The following is a 21005-nucleotide window of genomic DNA, read 5'->3' on the forward strand; positions in this document are numbered from 1 at the left end:
GTTTGATCCTTTCCATATAGATTCCACCATACCCTACCTTTATTCTTTTCATCGCTGGCCTCCAATGGAGTCATTTTGATGGAAGAGTGCTTTGTGTTGTTGTAATTTTTCACCATCTCATCTAATACGTCAATATATTTATTGGTATTGTTGGCTGAAAAATATTTAAACATTCTCTCTTTCATCGTTCTGTTCCATCGCACGACAACACAACTTTTTTCCTCGTTTTCAGTAGAATACAATTGCACACCCAAAGCTCTCACATGCCTGTTGTAAAATTCTTTTCCTTTATCCACCCACAATTTAATGCATTTTCTTTCTGTGAAAATCTTTTTCAGCGCTTCAGCCACTTCAAGACCTGTTTTGCTTTTTAACGGAACAATCCATCCGTACTTTGAAAACACATCGATCACCATGAGCAAGTATTTTACGCCGTTGTTGAATTTTGAAAACGATTGCATGTCCACCAAATCAGCAGCCCATATTTCATCAATGTCATTCACAATCACCCTTCTTCTTTTAAAATGATGAATCACCGGTTTATGAAGCTCCTCTGCAAGCTGATCCGTCCATTTCAAATCGCTCACACCAAATCCTTTTGTTTCTGAAGATGATCCTTTGAGCGTGTGTGATGAAACAAACTTACATTTGGTTATCCCACAAGAGTTGCATATTCCTTTCATCATAGGTCTGTTGTTTTTTGTGATTTCGTTTTTCAAGTGAATGGTTTCAGTCTCTCTTTTACACTTAACACAGTACATTTTAACATATATAAAAAAGTTTATATAAAAATGGAAGTGATGAAATTGTCGTGTAAAATTGGAAAAACCAAAAGAAACAACAGCGCGCTTTTACCAAGAAGTATACGAGGAATCATCGTTGGAAAGTCCGGTTGCGGAAAAACAACGTTGCTCTTAAATTTACTTTTAAGACCTGGGTGGCTAGATTACAACCGCTTGCAAGTCTTTGGCAAATCACTATTTCAACCTGAATACAAAATACTCAAAAAATCATTCGAAAATAAACTTCCTAAAAAGGATATTGTTGATTTGTTAACGGATGATGTACAAGACGAAATGGAAAAATTGAATTTAAACCCTGAAGATGTTATTGAGGAAATTTCAAAAAAATATTCCGACAATGATGATATGGAGTGTCAATTCTTTGAAACGGCTGATGATGTACCTGAACCTGAATCCTTAGACTCGACCAAAAACAATTTGATGATCTTTGACGATTTGCAATTAACCAATCAAAACAAGTGCGAAAAATATTACATCCGAGGAAGACACTCTAACGTCGACTGCTTTTACCTCGCTCAAAACTATTTTGAGATTCCAAGACATACCATCAGAGAAAATGCCAACTTTATTTGCCTCTTTAAACAAGACCAAAAAAGCGTTAATCACATTTATCAAGATCGCGTTTCCTGCGATATGAAAATAGAAGAATTTAAAGCCTTTTGCAATCATTGCTGGAATGAACCTCACGGATTTGCCGTTATTGATCTCTCTTCTAAAAAGAACGAGGGAAAGTACCGAAGCGGGTTTGACAATTTTTTATTTTTCTAAAACAATTTAAAAAATAATTCTTATTTAAAAAAATGACAGGTATAATAATCGATGTAGATGGAAAATCAAGTGGTATCACCACTGATTTTTTGGATAAAATCGTTTTTGACGAAGGAAAAAGTTATGAAATGGCTTTTCTCGGTCTTGAGACTTACAACAGCATTCCAAATGTAAACAGTAAAAACAATTCTTTCAAATACAGCATGAACAATGGAGCTCATTGGGAGAACATTATCATTCCATCAGGAAGCTATGACATTAAAGACATCAATGAGTATTTGCAAAAGTCTATTTTAAACACAATAAAATCAGCTCAACGTGGAAGTTATATTATTGCAAATAAAATTAATTACTCTCCAAACAACCTTCAAATTGGAATCAATCTTAATACTTTAAAATCAACCATTAAACTTGGCTTGAATTATTTGATTGACTTTAACGTGGAGAACAGCATCTCTTCAGTTTTAGGGTTTACTAAAAGAAAATTAAATTCCATTTCCGAATACGAGTCGGATCATATCGTTAGAATTTCAAGCATTAACACCATCAGAATCGTTAACAACGTTATTGGATCATCCTATATTAATGGAACCCAACTCAATTGCATTTACTCCTTTTATCCAAATGTTAGTCCAGGCTATAAAATCATCGAGAGACCAATGCATTTGATTTATCTTCCTGTTAAACTGTTTGAACTTTCAACAATGGTTACTCGCATCATTGATCAGAATGGAGATTTGGTTGATTTTCGTGGAGAGGATATTACAATCCGTTATCACATTCGAGAAGTGAAATAAATAATTTTTTAATACATAAAAAATGAGCAATTATCAAAATATCAAAATTAATATCTCGCAGAGCCAATCTGATAAAATTAAAAAAGCTATGCATGATAAAACCGATACTAGCATTAAGCTTTCTCATCAAGACTTGAACGGTAAACATGTTCTCGCTATCACTAATGCGCAATTGAACAAAATTAGAAAAGCGTATGAAGCTGGAAAAGGGATCACTCTTAAATTGAGCAAAAGACAAATTGCATACAACTCAACCATTGAAGGTGGATTCATCGGAGCTCTTTTACCGTTATTAGGTATGATAGGCAGCACTCTTGCTACAAAAGTTGTTCCTGCTCTTGCTACTGGTTTGCTTTCAGGTGTTGGAGCCTCTGCCGGCTCTGCTATGGTTGATAAAATTGCTGGGCGAGGTCTTTTTCACATGAGCAAAAATGGAAAAGGAATGAAGATAAAAACTTTAGGTGGAGAAGGATTGTTTATTACCCCATGGACTAAAAATGTTCACGGTGATGGACTCTTTGTTAAAAATGGAAAAGGCTATCAATCTATTGGATCCGGATTATTGCTCGGACCAAACTCACCCTTCTCAAGCATACCCTTTTTAGGTGCTATTCTATGAAAAATCGCTTGTTAAAAAAATTCGGATAAACTTTTTAAGAAATTAAAAAAATGATCAACTTTCAATGGATTGACGTAGAAGGAATTGTTTTACCTAATGAAGCTTTAACTAACTTTCAATTGATAAAGTCTGCTAAACAGTTAAAATTAAAAAACTTTCAAGGTGTGTTTGTTAGGGATGAGTTACCAAAAAAGACAAGAAAAAAAGAATGTGGAATTGTCAACACAGGAGATTCTAGCACAGATGGATTTCATTGGGTCTGTTGGTATAAAGACGGGGATAAAAAGTATAGTTTTGACTCTTATGCTCAGCCTCCTCTTGTAGAGCTGGTCGACTACTTGAAAAGCCCGGTTTATTATAACAGTGAAAGAGTGCAATTTGGTAACACTTCTTATTGTGGCCATTTGTGTCTTTACGTCTTGAAAAAATTGAATGAAGGTCTTGACTTTCAAGAAGTTATCAATACCTTGTGGTGACTGCTTAATGACTAAACAAGAAAAACTCACCACCATGAACGTTTTCCAATCCCATGATCATGACGTATACACCGAAGAAATCAACAAGGTCGCACTCAGCGCTAACGACGACAAAAGAATTATCTTAGATGACGGAATTCACACACTTGCCATCGGTCACTACAAGATAACAACTTCATAACAACATTAAAGCTCACTTTTAAAAGGATGCACGCTTTTTAAAACTGAAAATTCATCAAAATCACCTTCAAACACAACAAAATATGCATTTTAGACACTACTTTCATTAAAAAAATTGATGCGTTGTGCATGCATTTTGTGCTCATGCGCCAGAACCGCCTTTTCCCTATATATAAGGTCAAAAAGTAAAACCGGAACATTTTTATCTTTTTTTTCTTTAGCACTTATATCTCTCATTTCTTTTTTAAAAACTTGATGTCTTTCAAAGTCTTCTCTCAACTTTTCAGGCATAGTATCAGTGTTTTCAGCAACTTTAAACTTCTCACAAAGGTCGCATCTATCCTTTTTGGGAATATGAAAACCAAGATTGAATTCGGTGGAGAAAATATGGTACTAAATAGATTTTTTTACTGGCTCAACATTTTCGTTTATACATTTCTCTTTGTAAAGATTATATATTTTTTTAAATATTATGGTGTGACTCAAGGTATTCTCTATTGGTTCTTACACGACAATGTGACTCAACTGTTGGAAAAGATTTTATGTGATCCCTAGCTGAGCTGGTGTACGTTTTGGTGCACTGTGTGTTTGCATTTCATTATTTTACCTCGTAGATCTTGTGCCGGAGTATTTGTTTCAAATCTTTGGTAAACTAGCTTTTGTGAAATTGACAGTGTAGTTAGGTAAAATGTTTTGGAAACACGGACTTTTTCTCCTTTTACATGAAAAAAATATCTATTGGCGTAATTCCTTTTTGAAAAAGTTTGTTTTTCAGCATGGTCATCAGTTTTTATTTGCATTTTCACTACAATTGTTTTCTTCGTGGTTTCTCTTTTAACTACGTAGCCTGGTTTTTATTATTGCCTTAAAAACGTTTTATATAAGTTGTTTAAATTTTAATATTACTAATGTTTTTTATTTAACAAGTTAAAATAGTTGCATCGGTGTCAAATTAGAACACTTTTTGGTTGATTTTGAGACCTACTTTTTATATGATTTTTGATGGGTATAAAACTCTCTATTCTAATAGTTAATAAAAACCAGCAAAAGATTATGAAGTTATTGTTAGTTTGAACCTTGTCAAACTAATTATTAGTTAAATAAAGTTGCAGATAGAACTTTGGCACTTTAGCAGTTTGCTTGTTTTGCGCTATATCGTTGTAAATTTCAGTTTATTTTGTTCATCATGATTTAAATAGTCTTATAAAATGATTAAGTCAATTTTGGCAAAAATGTCAGTTAGAACCTTGTCAAACCAACGCGACGAGATAGATAGAAGCTTAGATAGACACATTGATGGATGACGATATATAAAAACAAGTATTAAGTTGCTTTTTTTCGAATTTATTACTTCAATAAATATAGATTCGAGTTCTTTATTTTTAAGCAGGATCAAGTCATCTCTAATTTCGGGACAAGTCATTCGTACCTAGGAACATTTCCGTACTTACAGTTGATTGAAGTGTAAGATAAGACATTAAGGACCCCGAAAATGTTTTTCAAGTTTGCATTATCAGAGAGATTTTATACCAGGTTAAATTTTAGTGACTTTCCGGTATATGCAGTAGATAACTTATGATCAGAAATATTAGAGAAAAGAAGAAATGTTTTTGTGCAGATTTGGCACTACCAAGTATTTAATATTTTGACTTTTTCTTATATCAGTTTGTCAACTCGATTACATTTATGTGAATCCAGTTGTCACATAGGTCACATTGGATTGCTTATCCAGTAGATATTGGACGTCCTTAGACGTCCGGCGGACGTCTTAGACGTGAGGAGTGCTTTTTAGCTTCCGCTCAAAGGCATGTCGCAAGGTTGTCTCACTACTATCATTAAAAAGTTACAAAAAAAAACAAAAATAAAAATATAAAAATAATAAAAATGATAAAACTTTTCATACTTTTAATTTTACGACAAATTAAAAGATTCGACTTTTTGTTTCTTTTTCATTGACTGCAGTTGAATCTTTTCTTAACATTTAACAGTTTTTTGAGTATTTTTTCTCTTTCGACTTTCAATAGTGATATTTTTTCCAGTTTTTTCTCAAATTTCAACAAGTTTTTTTTAACCGATAAATCTTTTTGAAATGCTTTATTTACTTCTCTGTTTTTCTTTTCACTATATATTCTTTTCTTTTACAAACTTTTTCGTTTAAACAATTTTCTGTTTTCAAATAAAACTGAACAAGCTGCTTTTTAGTTTTTTATTTTTCTTCGCCGTTAAAAAAATGCGTTTCCCATTAGCCAAGACATTGCCAAGAGTTTTCCAGGGTTTAAATACCGAATAAGATACAGTAGAATCCCGTTAACTCGGACTCTGAAGGGATATATAATTTTTGTCCGATTTAGCGAATGTCCGAATTAAGCAAACCTCTCGTTAATTCGGACTTTTTGAAAATGTCCGATTTGTTGAGATTTCGAGACTTATCAAATGTTCCTCGATATATAAATATTATGTACATACATATTGAACAATAGGTAAAGCTACAGTTAAGCGGCCTAAAATAAATTTACATTTTCGCTTTTTGCGCTCTCGTTCGCGGAGACTAAAAGCTCATTGAATAGTAGATAAAACCAAAGTAGATAAATTTCAAAGTAGTTTTTTTAGTTGTTTTTTTTTTTTGAATTTGGAACTGTGTAATTTTTATATAACATTTTCTATTGTTATTATGTGATTTTTATGATATTGTTTTTACTTTGTTACTTTAATATGTTATGCGTAGATTTATTTTTGATTATATATTTACTAAAGTTATTTGTAATAGTTAAAGAATATAAGTTTAAATGATAATTGTTCATGCTGATGTGTTTTTAAGAGACATGTGGCTATGAAAATAGCCGTATTATAATAGCAAGTGTTTACCTGACAATTTTTTAAGTTTTATAGAAATTTAAGATATAGTAATTTAAAATCAAGCGCGCTGTACTATTTTTATTCCACTTCTTCTAAACTTTATTTAATTCCACTTCTAAAATTTATTTCTTTTTTGAAATCACTCATGCGTGCATACTATTGTTCTAATTAAACGCATTCAAACTCTCCACCGTATTTTTAAAAGCGAAAATTTAAATTTATTTTAGGCCGCTTAACTGTAGCTTTACCGAACAATATAATCTTATGTGAAATATATATTTTTGTATATATAATATATACTATACAGGGGCGTGTACAGGAATTTTTTTGGGTAAGTCGCAGTTTTAACCTTCCCCCCCCCAAAAAAAAAAAAAAAGTTAAATTTTAGCATCCCCCTCCCCCCCCTTCCTCATTCACAAACGCATATATGAGGTAAGACGGCTTAGCAATCGCCCGATATTTTATCGCACATGATGCTAACCATTATCAAACATCATCGCTTCGCACGCTATCTATTTTTAGGAGAAAATGATGATAACCATAGTCAGCACCAACGCTTAACAATTACACACGACCTATTCTTATATGAAGCAAAAAAAAATTGTTGAAAAACTGTCTAAACTTTATGTTTAAGAAATGTTTAATAAATACTCACTAAACAGGGTGTATGTACCAAGGGAAGTCCAAATTTTATTTTTAATGTTTAAAACCCTTTCTTTCTTTTTATATTTTTTAAAATGCAAGTAATTAAAAAGATACACAGCTTTGTATAAAATAGTTGGGGATGTCCATTGATATATTTTAATATATGCTTGTTGTTAATTACAGTCTTCTCCTCCTGATGATAAATATCAATAGAATTTGACTAAAACTTTACTCAGGGTGTAATTGAAAAAGGAAGTCCGGAATTTGTTCTCTAAGAAATAATTACTTTTATTTTTTTTAAATTAACAAAAGAAAATATTTAAAAAATGAAGTACCTTATAACTTAATAAAAAAAGGTATGTCCATTCAAGTTTCTTATTAATTTGTTTAAGTCAAAAATTAAAACAACCTCCGTTTAAATATATAAATCGTTTTTTGTTTTTTTTAATAAACTTTAGACCGTTCTCGATTTGACAAGCACTATGCGCGAGGTTAGAATTATTTAATTCTATCTCCTATTTTAAAAGTTGGGAGAAAATGAGTTATTAATTTTAGTAAGTAATGATTACTTCTAAAATGCGCTCTATTTTACAAGTTTTTTTCTAATTTGTTTAAACATAAATTATTTAAAGCATAAGTTATTATTTCTTTAAAAATTAAGACTAAGTTTTTAAATAATTATTACTTTAAGAAAAAAATCAAAAACTTTCTCCCAACATTTAAACTTGGAGATAGAACAAAATAATTCTAACTTGGCGTATAATAAAATACTAAACCGTAAATCTAACTGTTATCCCGGATTAATAACTTCTTACCATCCGTTCGAACAGTTAACCTTGTATAGTTTGCTTAATTATTGCTTTAGTTTATTATAATTATTCGCTCTGTTTGCTTTTATCTACCGACGCATCATATTTACTTAACGAAATATTGAAGTTGTGAAAAAATATGTATATATACATATTTTGGGTATGTCCAGCGACGTAGCAGACATCCCCTAGACACGCCCCTGCTATAAACCAAAAAAGTCCAAAATTGATGTTTGTTTCAGTGACTCGCACAATTCTTTTTCAAACAGCTTTGAAGCATTCAAAGCTATTTGAAATGACGCAAAAGTAATTAATTTTCGAACGTTCTAAGTTTTGAATTTTAATTGATATGTTTAAATTTTTAATGTAATAGTTATTAACAAATAGAATTTAATCGAAGCTTAACTAAATCGAAAGCTCTCCGTGAAAATGTTTTGCTATGTTTAACTACATTTGACGCAAAAGTATTTTATTTTCGAGCGTTTAGAGTTTAGAATTCTAATTGAAGTATTGGAAGTTTTGTTATTATACGCACTTACATGCAAATTCAAAATAAAAGTCCTAGTTAAGCGAAGTTTTTTGCCGAAGGGACCCCAAAAAGCAGTACGAGTTAGCGAATGGTCCGACTTAACCAGGGTACGACTTAAGCGGATGATTTTACAGTTAGTTGATAGAGAATGTTCAAGGGGAATTGAAATTCCGTCCGACTTAATAAAAATCCGGATTCAACTGTAATTTGCAAGCCTCTTACGTGACAGTCGTTTTCTCGAAGATTGACAGTTGTACATAAGACAATTATTTGTTTGAATTTTTTCGAATTCGAATTTATTATAGATTCGAATTTATAAAAAGATATTGTAAATAAAAGAACGCGTTTATAAAATACTTTTAAGCCATGCAAGACGCGTGGGTGAAACTAATTACAAAACATTAATTATAAATATGCAATTTTTAAAAATTTTAAAATTTTTCTTTCTTTCACTTTTAAGTCAGAAATATATGCACACATTAAAAGTGAAAGAAAAAAATTGCCGTGGTCACACTGATCAATACCGAGTGATTCAAGTTAATAAAATAGCAATTAACTCAACGTATATTATTCCGTATGTTTTTCAATTACGTACAGAGAATAATTGTTAAAAAGATTTTAGCGCTCCTTCGATTTAAACTAGGTATACATTTTTTATAAAGTAAAACGCTCGTTTACACGATCGTCCCGAGCTCCAATTTGTTTATTCGGAGATAAACTGATAATAAATGAGATGAAAAATAATTTTCTTAATTTGTATACTAACATGTTTTGCAATAACATTTTAAACTTCCTGTCAGGGTCATGAATGTCTCTTTATGGTGTTTCGAATCATTTAGACCCACTACTATCAAGATAAACCCGTATTCAAACTTATAAAACACGATTAGTAATAAATAGTATTCTCCGTGAAAAACTCCAAAATAATCTATACGGATCCTCTAAAATGCCAGGGAAAGCCGATTCCAGGATTGTGTAAAGTTTAACAAACTGAAGTGTTTATTTGCTTTTTTAAACTTTTTTGTCGAATTTGTGCGCTCTTCTATTTTTTCACTTTTGTTTGTTGATTAACATTTGTTGATTGACATTTGGAAAACAAACTTGAGAGTGATCTTTAATTTTAGTAACAATGTTACATAAAACTAAATACCTAATTATTTTTTACATAAGGAATTTAAAAAACAAAAAGATACAGATTTAAAATACAGATTTTAAATCAGAATGTATGTTTTTAATCCCCCTCAAAAAACACTCTAGCATGAGAAACAATCTACCACCGTTAGATTATTATTTACGCGAAATAGCAAAAAAAAAAAAAAAAAAAAAAATTTCGTAGATATTTGTTACATTCAACACTTTTTTGATTTTCTATTTGTTTGCATATTGTTTTTCAGCATTCAAAACGGCTCCGAAGAGTTTCACTGACACCGAAGAGTTTTGGTGGCGTATTTGTATGGATTGTAGACATCTTTTTAACGACTTGAGCCTGCTAGGTATGACGAAGAAAATTAACAGTTTCTTTAAAAGTATCAAGCAATAGTTAGCTGCCATATTATTTTGTCTCAGTGTCATAGGTAATGCTCCTCCTCTTTTGATTGCTTAGTATTCTAATCTTGCTTTACTACCCCAACCAATGGAACATGGAAATCAATCTGAATTGTTGTATAACAAAATATTTTCTGACATTTTTACACTTTTTCGATTTGACTGAGTGAGTTTAAGGATCTTTCAATAGGGGAAATGTTTTTTCAAGTGCGATTTCTCAATTCCTGATTCAAGTGTCAAAATACTCGTTATAGTTTTCAATTTCATCTGCGCCCTTCGACGCTTCCGACCGTCTAGAAATTTATTACAAAACATTACCTTAGTACGAGTTTAGTTGTGGTTACTTGAAGGTTTTTCACTAGAGAATTGGGACACCGTCACCGGTGTCCAAAAATTACTTTAAAAAATTGTTTGTACACACGCGGGGCCCCGGGAATCTTTCCCGTCCACCCCACCCCCACCCACCCCCACCCTTCGGCGGCCATGGATACAATCACAAAGTGCGCTTGGAGTTGCTGATTAGTCTCCTTTACCACTTTTAATATTATCCTGGTTTCAGCCTAAAACAAAACTTGCAAGCCACGTTTTTGGATTTGCGTAGTGCGGTTCATAGCATGGCGACTTCATCGAATCTTATTAATCTGAAATGAGGAGGAAGGAGCCATAACCATCTATGGTAACCGCTTTAGAACTTTATTACTCGAATTAATGTGGCTAGAACTTTATTAAAAACATTACGTTCCATCCCACATCGACAAATCAGTAAGCGCCGACGAAAATCAAACACTCAACGAGCGCCTGACAAAACAAGGATTGAAGGTGGCACTGTACATGTTTCAAAACGGAAAGTCACCAGGCTATGACGGTCTTCGGCCGAATTCTATAAAACCTTCTGGCAGAACTTAGAAGACGACTTCGAAAAACTCGCCAACCGCATCCTCTTCATAAAAAAACAGACCGCACCGTCCATGAGAAAATCTATCATCTCGCTCATTCTGAAGCAAGGCGATCTAACAGACCAAAAAACTGGAGTCCCATTTCCCTCCTTGGCGCGGACTACAAAGTCATAACGAAAGCCCTTACGGTAAGACTGTCAAAAGTGATGGGAAAGATCATAGAGCCAAACCAAACATGCGGCATCCCGTGAAAAAATATTTTCTCAAACCTACACCTTGCCTGGGATTTGATAGAATACGCTGAGCTCAAACAAACGCTATGCTTCATCTCATCCATCGACCAAGAAAAGGCTTTTGACAAGGTCGATCGAACTTTCTTATCAAAATCCTCAAAAAAAACAATCTAGGCGAAAACTTCATCTCTTTTATAAACATTCTATATTTTGACCTCTCAGCATCCATCATCAATGGCGGTTTCTTATCACCTTTCTTTCAAACAGAGCGCGGTGTCAGGCAGGGAGATCCGCTCTCGCTGCTGCTGTACAACTTTGTCGTGGAAACGCTGGCCCAGTTTATAAAGTCAGAAGGAATGGTTTAATTGAAAGTAACTGATTGTATAGAGAAAAGCTAGAATAAAAATATTTTCTAAAACATTTTCCCTATTTCTTTTTCCTTACACCTTAAGAGAGATATGTGTTGTTAAATCCAGTCTCGTTTTTCAGTTGTCACCAGTTAAAAAAATTTTACTTCTCGTAGACTATTATCAAAAAGTTATATGCAAAAAGTATAACTTTTTTTTGTTTTAGGGAAAATTGCTATATTTTAACGATATAATTCTATTTACATAAGTTAACGTTTATTTAAGCGATATTCCTTTTATGTACCGTTAAACAGATTTTACATGTGAACGCTGCAAGGAACATTTTGAAGAACATTTTGCTCCGGTAACATTTCTTCCGGAATTATGTTCCGCCAAACGTCGCTCGTGTGAACATAGTATAACAAGAAACTCACGGCAACTAGAGCATCCCGCCATCGGAAATTGCGTAAATGCGTAAATTCCGATGTGAGAAATAGTTTATAAAGGTGACTCCTATGTGATTTAATCTTTTTATTTTCCGATATTTTCCGATGGTTTGTGGTGGCTTGCAAAATTTTGCCGTAATTTTGCGAAAACTTCGTAGTTATAGATAAATACATCGGAAATACCACAATATTACGAGTTTACACTTTAAATACAATTTATTGTAAAATTACGAGAAAATATCGTACGATAATGCGTAAATCTCGAAATATATCGGAGAGTGCGTGAAATTCTCCCCATCGGCCTCGGACTACATCGCACCTCCGATGTGATACTATTCCTCACCATCGCATCACATAGGAGTCACCTTTATAAACTATTTCTCACATCGGAATTTACGCATTTACGCAATTTCCGATGGCGGGATGCTCTAACGGCAACTAACTTTTAATAACAAAAACTGTAAAACGTGCGGCGGCGTAGAAGACGCGATACACATTTATACACTTTGTCCACCATCGATTGAAATTTGGGAATATTTTAAGCACTTCTACAGATAATTCGTGTCGAATAGAATAATAAAACCGGCAAATTCTTTTTTTCTACTCGACATCGCGCACTTTTCGAAACGGCACCCAATGTCAGGTTTGCTTTTGACACTCACTCAGGTTATAATGAGTGAGCTATGGAGCGGTCTTTGCCATTCGGTGTTAAGGAATAAAAGATTAGATCCGCAAAAAGTTATCCAAAACATCGTCTAAAAGATGAAAGAAATAATTAAAATAAAAAACAATCATCACGCAGAAAGAGACACATCAAATGATTTCAGTGAACTCTAATGCCAAAAAAATATACTCTGCCATTTGGAAAAAGGGAAATTAAACATTTAACTTCTCAGTCATTAAAAAATAAAAAGATAAAAATCAACACATTCTTTGTTGTTATTTTTTTCAACTTTTTAGTTTAAAAAGATATTAACTTTATTTGATTTAATAACTCATATCTGAAAATTTCCTCATCTTTATATTTCCTTTTCTCCCAATCTTAAATCTTCTCCAAATACCTTATCCTCAGACGATTTACTATTTTTTGCTCCGTCAATTCTTTCTCCCTATTTAACTTTTCTTCATGTCTTTTCAATAAAAAAATTTCCATTTAACATCCGACGGAAATATTTATTGTAAACAGGAAGGAACCTTGTAAAAACAACTTTGTAAATAATATTTCTGTTCTATCTTGTATATATATATATATATATATATATATATATATATATATATATATAAAGCACGGCTGCAAATGTTAATAATTATATATTGTAAATAAATAAAAAAATAAAAAATAAAAAAATAAATAAAAAGACGTAGATCCAACAAGACGGTACGACGTGTCATACAGATAGCATTAAGCTCGATTTGCTGAAAGATAGCTTGATTTGGATCAGATAAGGCGACGGGATCATCTCACGATAAGGATTTGTCAATTAACCGCTGCAGTCCTGTAATTTAACACTCCTAAATTGTTTTCTTAGGAGCTACGTCAGAGTGCAAGTGTATGCTAACAACAGACTTTGGATTATTTGGAAGCCAATGTTTGCCAAACTATCTCCGACATACAGCTGCAAATATTGGTGATCAAAAATTGGAGCAATTGATTGCATTAGTTTAAACGAAGCCATGATAGACAATTGAATGACATCTCGTTCTGAATGTAACTGCGATCCCCAAGCTTCAAAATAAAACAAATATTAAGTTAATGTCACTCACTTGTCCACACTTGTGGAATCAGTGGGTCAAAAAATCAAAAAAGTCACATTTTAAAGTTTTTTATTTGACTACGAGTTTTATTTGAAACGCATTTGATAAGAAAAACCCAAAATTTGGATGTTCTAAATAAAACCGTTTTTGAAATATTTAGAAATGAAGTCAAAAACTTTGAAAAAAAAACTCGTAAATCATAAAAACTTTTTTTAGAAAAGCATTTATACGGTAAAAAACAAAACTTTCCCTAGACGTCTATCGTTAGAACCAAAATTTAATGTAGTTTTTAATACTCATCTTCAAAAAAAATACTATCTCTTCGGCTTATCTTTCTAATTCCCTCGTTAAATAGAAATTTAAGGAGAAATCTCATCTTTGTTTGGCGTAAAAATTAGTTTAGAAAAGTTTAATTAAGATTTACGTCACAATCGAATCTAAGATGTGTTTTCTAACTCCTGCCAAAAATTCAGTTTCATGTTTTTTCACTTTCTCGAGGTACTTGATATTTAAAATAACTATTTAAATATGTAAAGTTGCGCAGAAACGTTTCCATGGATAAATTTTTTTTTCTAGTATTACGTTTAAAAATTTCATGATGTATGTTTTTGGGAAAACCTTACGGTCTCAATTGGGAGTTTAATAGCACCAGGTAAAATCATGCCATGTGACGTATTAATCTCAAGCCGTAACTAAAAAAACTTTGTTTATTAGATACAAAAATATTTATCGACGAGCTTTCACCGACTCAATGAAATTAAGTGAAGTTTTATTTATTATTTTTTTTTAAATTTTTTTCAGTTTTACATTTAATTAGTCGTAATATAATAAAGTCAGTGATATATGCTCTCGTAATACAACAAAATCCATGACATATGTTCTCGTAATACATCAAAATCCGAGATATATGCTTTCGTGATGCAATAAAATCCGTGATATATAGACAGGGTTGGACTGGCTTAAAAAACCGGCCCGGGAAAATTGGTCACGGCGGCCCACTTCATTGTATGTTGCATAAATTTTATATATAAATATATATATATATATATATATATATATATATATATATATATATATATATATATATATATATATATATATATATATATATATATATATATACACACATATGGCTATTTCCACGATGGAAATTTCTTTTTTCAAAAGATTTTTTTTCTTTAATTGTAGTTTAAACACCTTAAAATTATTGTTAAAATATATTTTGAGTAGAAAATATTTGAACCGAGTAGATAAATTTGATGAATGTTAGCAACTGTTTTTTCTTTTTATTATTCGAAAAAGTGAGTAAAATTTGAGGGCGAGTTCTTGCAATATTTTAAACAAAACGCATCCATATTTTTGTTAGAAAGAATCTTTGAGATTATATATATGTCTTGAGTGAAAACACTTTTAATCTTTAAAAATAACTCAAGTGTTTTTTTGCCACATGCACATCTGTAAAAATTAGGTTGCGTCACTGAACTAAAAACTAAAAAAGTTTAATTATCACAATGAAATTAGGCTTTAAGGCGAGATTTTTTTAGAAATTATATATTTTAATGCAAACTTTTCATCATTAAAAAAAAATTGGTCAAAAAACATTATATTAACTTACAGTAATAGTTTAAAAACTGTTGCGTCACTGAGCCCATCAACAGGATAATTAGCGTTTTATAAAATTATTGTTTATTATTATTTAAAATATAAAAAAAAGATTTAAACTTCCCAGCCTAAATATTGATAAAAACAAATATTTCTAAAACACTGCTGTTAGTTGGAGTCTAGAAATAGTAGACACCATCGCTATTCAATATTGACTAGTATAGCAACATTTTCATCGTTTGACTAGTCGATGCCAAGACATCAATTATTGCATCGTTATTAATTCTCAAAAGAAGGTCTTTTTCACAAGACATCAGCATGAATGACTGTAAACTTGACTGGCTCATCAAATTTCTTAATCTGTTCAAAATATATTTTAATTTCGAAAATGACCTTTCACAAGCAACTTGTGATGAGGATTATGTCAGCACAAATTTTTAAGCCAGAAACAAATTTGAATACGCAAGACTATGCAAGTTAAACTTCTGGAGGACAAAGTAACAACAAACAACACATTTTTTGCAAGATTTGCATTTATTTCTGTGGCTGTCACTGTTTCCCACTTCTGGGATTGTAAAGACAGTTTCAGATTCTTCGGATTTATATTGTTACATGTTGACCGAGACAGTCAGATACTTCCGTGTCAAATATCAAATTACATTCATCTTCAAGAGTTATTTCGAAACTTTCCCATTTCCTTGCAAAGTCCGATAATTCCGTTTGAAGCTGATCTTTTGTTACACTAGCATCAAACTTTCTGAGCAACCCACTCAGATGCTGCAATCTGCCACTAGGCATTTTTTTCAAAATTTTTGCAAAATTTCTTGGATCTAAACAAGACAAATCAGCATATAGACTACCATGCTCTGAGAATCTCTGTTTTAAACTACTAATTACTTGATTCATTACCATGTTGTGAACATTGATAGGAAATTTATCTTTTGCACTTTCAATTAGTTGATTTGCTCTAATTCTTTTCTCTTTCAAACCAGTCTGAACTTTAATTTACATTTTATTTGGAAAATAAAATGTAGCCTAACTAAAAATATAATACAATTTTTATGCCAACCGGCCCACCGGGAATCTCCCGGTATCCCGGCGGCCCAGTCCAAGGCTGTATATAGACTAATTTAAATAAAAACTTGGTATCTGATAGAAGATCTAATGATCTTGTCGCCAGAACCATAAAAAGTTATAATAGAATATAACTTAAGTCATTGATAGATATAGACAAATAAAAATGACAAAATACAAAAAACAAAAGAGCGTGTTTATACAAATTTCTTAATTTTAAAAGTATTTCAACATATTGTCATTAAAGAGAATGAACTTTTTTAATTTCTTTTTAAAGACTGGGAAGGTAATTGATAAATCAAAATTAGGTAAAACAATTTTGTTCCAGAGATTGGGTGCACGATAAGCTATACAGAACTGATTGAATTTTGTTCGACAAAAGGGTTCAAAGAGTGAGTTATCATTTCGTAGTGTATACTTATTTTTTGTTTTTAAGGTAATAAAATCTTTAAAAACGTGTAAGGACGGATTGATTTTACATTGAAACATAAAGCATAATATTTTATATACATTCACTTCATAAATGTTAAGTACTTTTATATTTTTGAATAAAAACTTTGAATGCGTAAATCGATTTTCAAAACAAACTAAGCGTAATGCGTGTTTCAGACGATGGTAAAGAGTACGCAACTTACTTTTACTTGTACTTCCCCAAGCAATATTTGCATAGTTAATATAACTATGTATAAATGAGTAATAGAGTTGGATTAAAATGGTTTTGTTTAAATAATTTCTTGACTTATAGAGGACTCCTATATTTTTAGAAACCTTTGTACAAATGTAGTCCATATGTGGTTTCCATGTAACATTCTCATCAAGATAAATGCCAAGAAAACTAGTAAAAGTTTCCTTTTTTATTTCTAGTTCATCAATAAGAATTTTTGGCATGGTTGTTGGTAAAAAACGTTTTTTAGAAATAGGGTGAAATAGAATGTATTTCGTTTTATCTAGGTTTAAAGTCAATTTGTTACATTTAAACCACTCAGATACGCATTTAAGTTCTTTGTTCATATCAGAAAACAGCTCATTAATATTACTGTTTGATAAGAACAAATTTGTATCATCAGCAAACATAATACTCCGAAGATTAGCTGCTCTGCTAAAATCATTAACATAAATTAAAAACATAAGAGGACCAAGAATAGAGCCTTGTGGAACACCGCAGGTTATTTCAGTATAGTCACTTTGAAGGCCATCATTATAGGTAAGAAATTGCTTTCTATTTGAAAAGTAACTATGAAACCATTTTAGCATGTTGTTTTTGATTCCATAGTATTCGAGCTTTTTAAGCAATATTTCATGGTCAACGGTATCGAAAGCCTTCGAAAGATCAATAAAGACTCCTAGTGTATATTGTTTTTTTTCGAAAGATTCTGAGATTTCCCTAACAAATTGAATAATTGCGTGCTCAGTTGAAACATTTTTTTAAAAGCCAAACTGTTTGGAATATAGTATATTATTTTGGTCAAAATATTTAAATATTCTATTATATATTATTCTTTCCAATAATTTTGAAAATGTTGAAAGAACCGAAATCGGGCGATAGTTGTTGATATTTGTTTTATCGCCTTGTTTGTAAATTGGTATGACTTTCGCAATTTTCAATTGATCCCGGAAAACTCCTTGTTTTATAGATGCATTAAACACTTTATAAAGAATATCTTTCAGACTTTCATAGCATTCTGCAACTATATTACCACTTACTTCATCAGCACCAATAGCTTTATTTCTTTTTAAAGACTTAAAGGCTATATCGAGCTCGTCGTGGGATAATTCAGAAGAATACTCATTGTTATAATGAGATTTATTTATAGGACACAAGTAGTTTTCAAACGAATTTTCGGTCATAGGAATTTTTTTAGAGAGATTGGTTCCAATTTCAGTAAAAAATTTATTAAATATGTTTGCAATTTTGCTCGGTTCACATATTTACATCTTCAAATTTTATAGTTTGTGGTAAAGAACTTAAGTGATTTTTTGATTTTCCTGTTATCTCTTTTATTATCTGCCAGGTGCGCGTTGAGTTTTTTTTTAAACTTATCGATCAGATTAGTATAATAATTTTTCAAATAAATTTTTATAATTTTTATATATTTTTTCATTTGCAGAAGATTTAGTTTTTAAATATTTAATATACAACTTCTGCTTTTTTTTCGAAGATTTTTTTAAGCCTTTTGTAATCCAAGGACTATTGAAGGTTTTATGACTTATAACTTTTTTACATACTGGAAAGTTCGCGTCATATACAGAGTAGGATGTTTCAAAGAATTCATTATAAACAGTACTTGCATCTTCATTAAAGTTGATGTGCCCCCAATGAAGTAATGATAGTTGATGTTTAAAATCATTTATTTTTTTGTCGTTGTAAATTCGTCTTTTTACAGTTCTATTTTGTTTAATTTTATTTGATAGCGTTGTGTTAAGGGTTAGGAAAATAGGGAAGTGGTCCGATATATCAGTTTTTACGATACCTTTTTGGATGGAGTTATTAAAGATGTCTGTAGTAAAGATATTATCAATGAGAGTAGTAGAATTTTTTGTTACTCTAGTTGGATGATTGATTAAGGGAATTGCGCCAGCTAAAAAAATTTCATCATAGAAACTTCTCACTTTTTTGTCTTTGTTATAAATAAGACAGTCCATATTAAAATCCCCAATTATAAAGTTTTTTTTTCTTTCGTTGTTACCAGCGTGAACTATATTATGTTGCAAATAAAAGCTAAGATTTTCGCACGCGCCGTCAGGTGGCCTATAGCAGCTGCTTATAAGTATGTTTTTTCCTTTGTTAATAATTAATTCAATTGTTACGATCTCTTTAACTTTGTCAGAAACGCTCAAATCGCTTCTAACTTTATACGCAAAGTTTTCTTTAACGTATATAAGAACTCCTCCACCGCGTTTATTTGTTTGTCTTTCTAATGAGACTAATTCAAAATTCTTTAGATGAAAATTAGAATTATTTTCAAGTTCGATAGAAGGGCACCAAGTTTCCGTAACACATATAATATTAAAAATGTTTTCAGTTTCTTCTAGAAAATGTCGAAAGTTTTCATTATTTTTGCTTAAACTCCTTATATTTATGTGAAGGACTCTGATTCTTTCACTGTTGTATCATTTACATTTTTAAAAAGAAATTCTTTAATGGTGCTAGGGTAATGATATAAACCGTGTACATATCACTAAAAAAATTTACATCTGGGTCTGCGTTTTCATCTGACATAATGTATTTTTCATAAAAATTATAGGTTAGCGATTGAAAGTCATTCATTTTTGTAATTATTTTTTGAGCACATTTTAAAGAATTTCTTTTCGTTATCGTAATTATTAATCGCGCGTTATAAGTTTATTATAGACAACTTTTGCATACTTACCTGAGGATCTTAATTCTTTAGCTTTTGCAAAGAGTATTTTTCTTTTTTCAATCGTACTTTCGCTGTAGTCGTCGTTGAGATATATACGTTCATTCCAAAGCTTTAGTCGTTTATGATGCTGTAATATTTTTTCTTTGTCTTTATAGTTTAGGAACTTTACAACTAATGTTCGTCGCTTTTTATGTCCAGATTCTTTTTTTTTTCCAGTTCTGTGGGCTCTTTCTATTTGAATGTCGTGTTTTATATTTAATTTTTCTTTAATAAAATATTTTACTTTCGACTCGCTTTCTTCCCACCATTCGTTTTCTTTTTCTTCAAAACCTTCAAACCTCAAGTTGTTTCTCCTGCTGCGATCTTCTAATTCAGCAATTTTGTCTATAAAAAGTTCGCTTGAATTTTTATTTTTATTTTCTTTGATTTTTTAGTTCTTCATTAAGTTCGTTCGTTTCCTTTACGGTTTTTTCGTAACATTCGTTTTGGAAGTTCATCGCGTTGTTTATTGTAGCAATTTCATTTTTCAGTGATATGTTTTCGTTTTTTAATTGCTCTATTTTCCCTTCAAGTTTGTCAATTTTCTCTCCAAAGATTTTTAATAAAGTATTTTCATGAGCTTCTAATAGCTCTTTCACTTGCGTGATTGTTAAACTTTTAGCCATTTTTTTTTTTATTTTTAGAAAAGAAATGCGTCTAATCTGATCAAAGTTCGTAAAGCTTTCTTATCGACGAGCTTTCTCCGGACTCAATGAAATTAAGTGAAGTTTTAGATATATCAGAGTACCTGATTGTTCGATTCAAAAATATGTTGATCGCGATTAATATTTTGATCGCAATTAATTGCCAGCAGGAAATCAATTTAGAGAAGTTGGATTCCTATTGCATAGAAATTTATAAATAGTTTCTTGATTTGTATGGTTCTTGGTTTATGATTCCATCTTAAGTGCATAAAGAATTACCACATACTGCTGAAGTTCTGTTGCATTCGCCTGTTCCCCTAGAAGTAATGGATGAAAAAGCTGCTGAGTTAAAGGATAAACTATACAGAAAGTATCGAATTTACAAGATCTCCACACTCGTAAAATAAGTGGGAAAGTGAGTTTAAAGAGATTTTTGAATGGACTGTCATTTGGTCCTCTCAACTTATAAACCCGGTTTAATCAAAAGCTTATGACTCCCATTGAACTTCCTTATGTTGTAAAAGACTGGAACTGAAACCTTTAATGAACACGACAAAATATTTGACGATTGCAATAGTTT

The 21005-nt window shown here is 31.4% G+C and overlaps 1 protein-coding gene and 1 pseudogene across 2 annotated transcripts; both read right to left on the reverse strand.

The window, feature by feature from the left end:
* Positions 1–13244: 13244 nt before the first annotated feature.
* Positions 13245–20489, reverse strand: LOC149885422 (uncharacterized; annotated as a pseudogene). Its single transcript, XR_016454822.1, has 2 exons — positions 19752–20489; positions 13245–13675 (listed from the first exon to the last, which is right to left on the reverse strand). The product of XR_016454822.1 is annotated as an uncharacterized LOC149885422 (transcript).
* On the reverse strand, positions 18377–19648 carry LOC149885423 (uncharacterized). Its single transcript, XM_090096045.1, has 2 exons — positions 19554–19648; positions 18377–19483 (listed from the first exon to the last, which is right to left on the reverse strand). Exons 1-2 carry the CDS (start codon positions 19646–19648, stop codon positions 18430–18432), a joined length of 1149 nt encoding a protein of 382 aa, XP_089952171.1. The 3' UTR covers positions 18377–18429.
* Positions 20490–21005: the final 516 nt, after the last annotated feature.

The sequence above is a fragment of the Hydra viridissima genome, unplaced genomic scaffold (genome assembly GCF_058129835.1).
Source record: "Hydra viridissima isolate aposymbiotic clone 2 unplaced genomic scaffold, HvirCarnegie_v1 scaffold_8, whole genome shotgun sequence".
Taxonomy (NCBI): domain Eukaryota; kingdom Metazoa; phylum Cnidaria; class Hydrozoa; order Anthoathecata; family Hydridae; genus Hydra; species Hydra viridissima.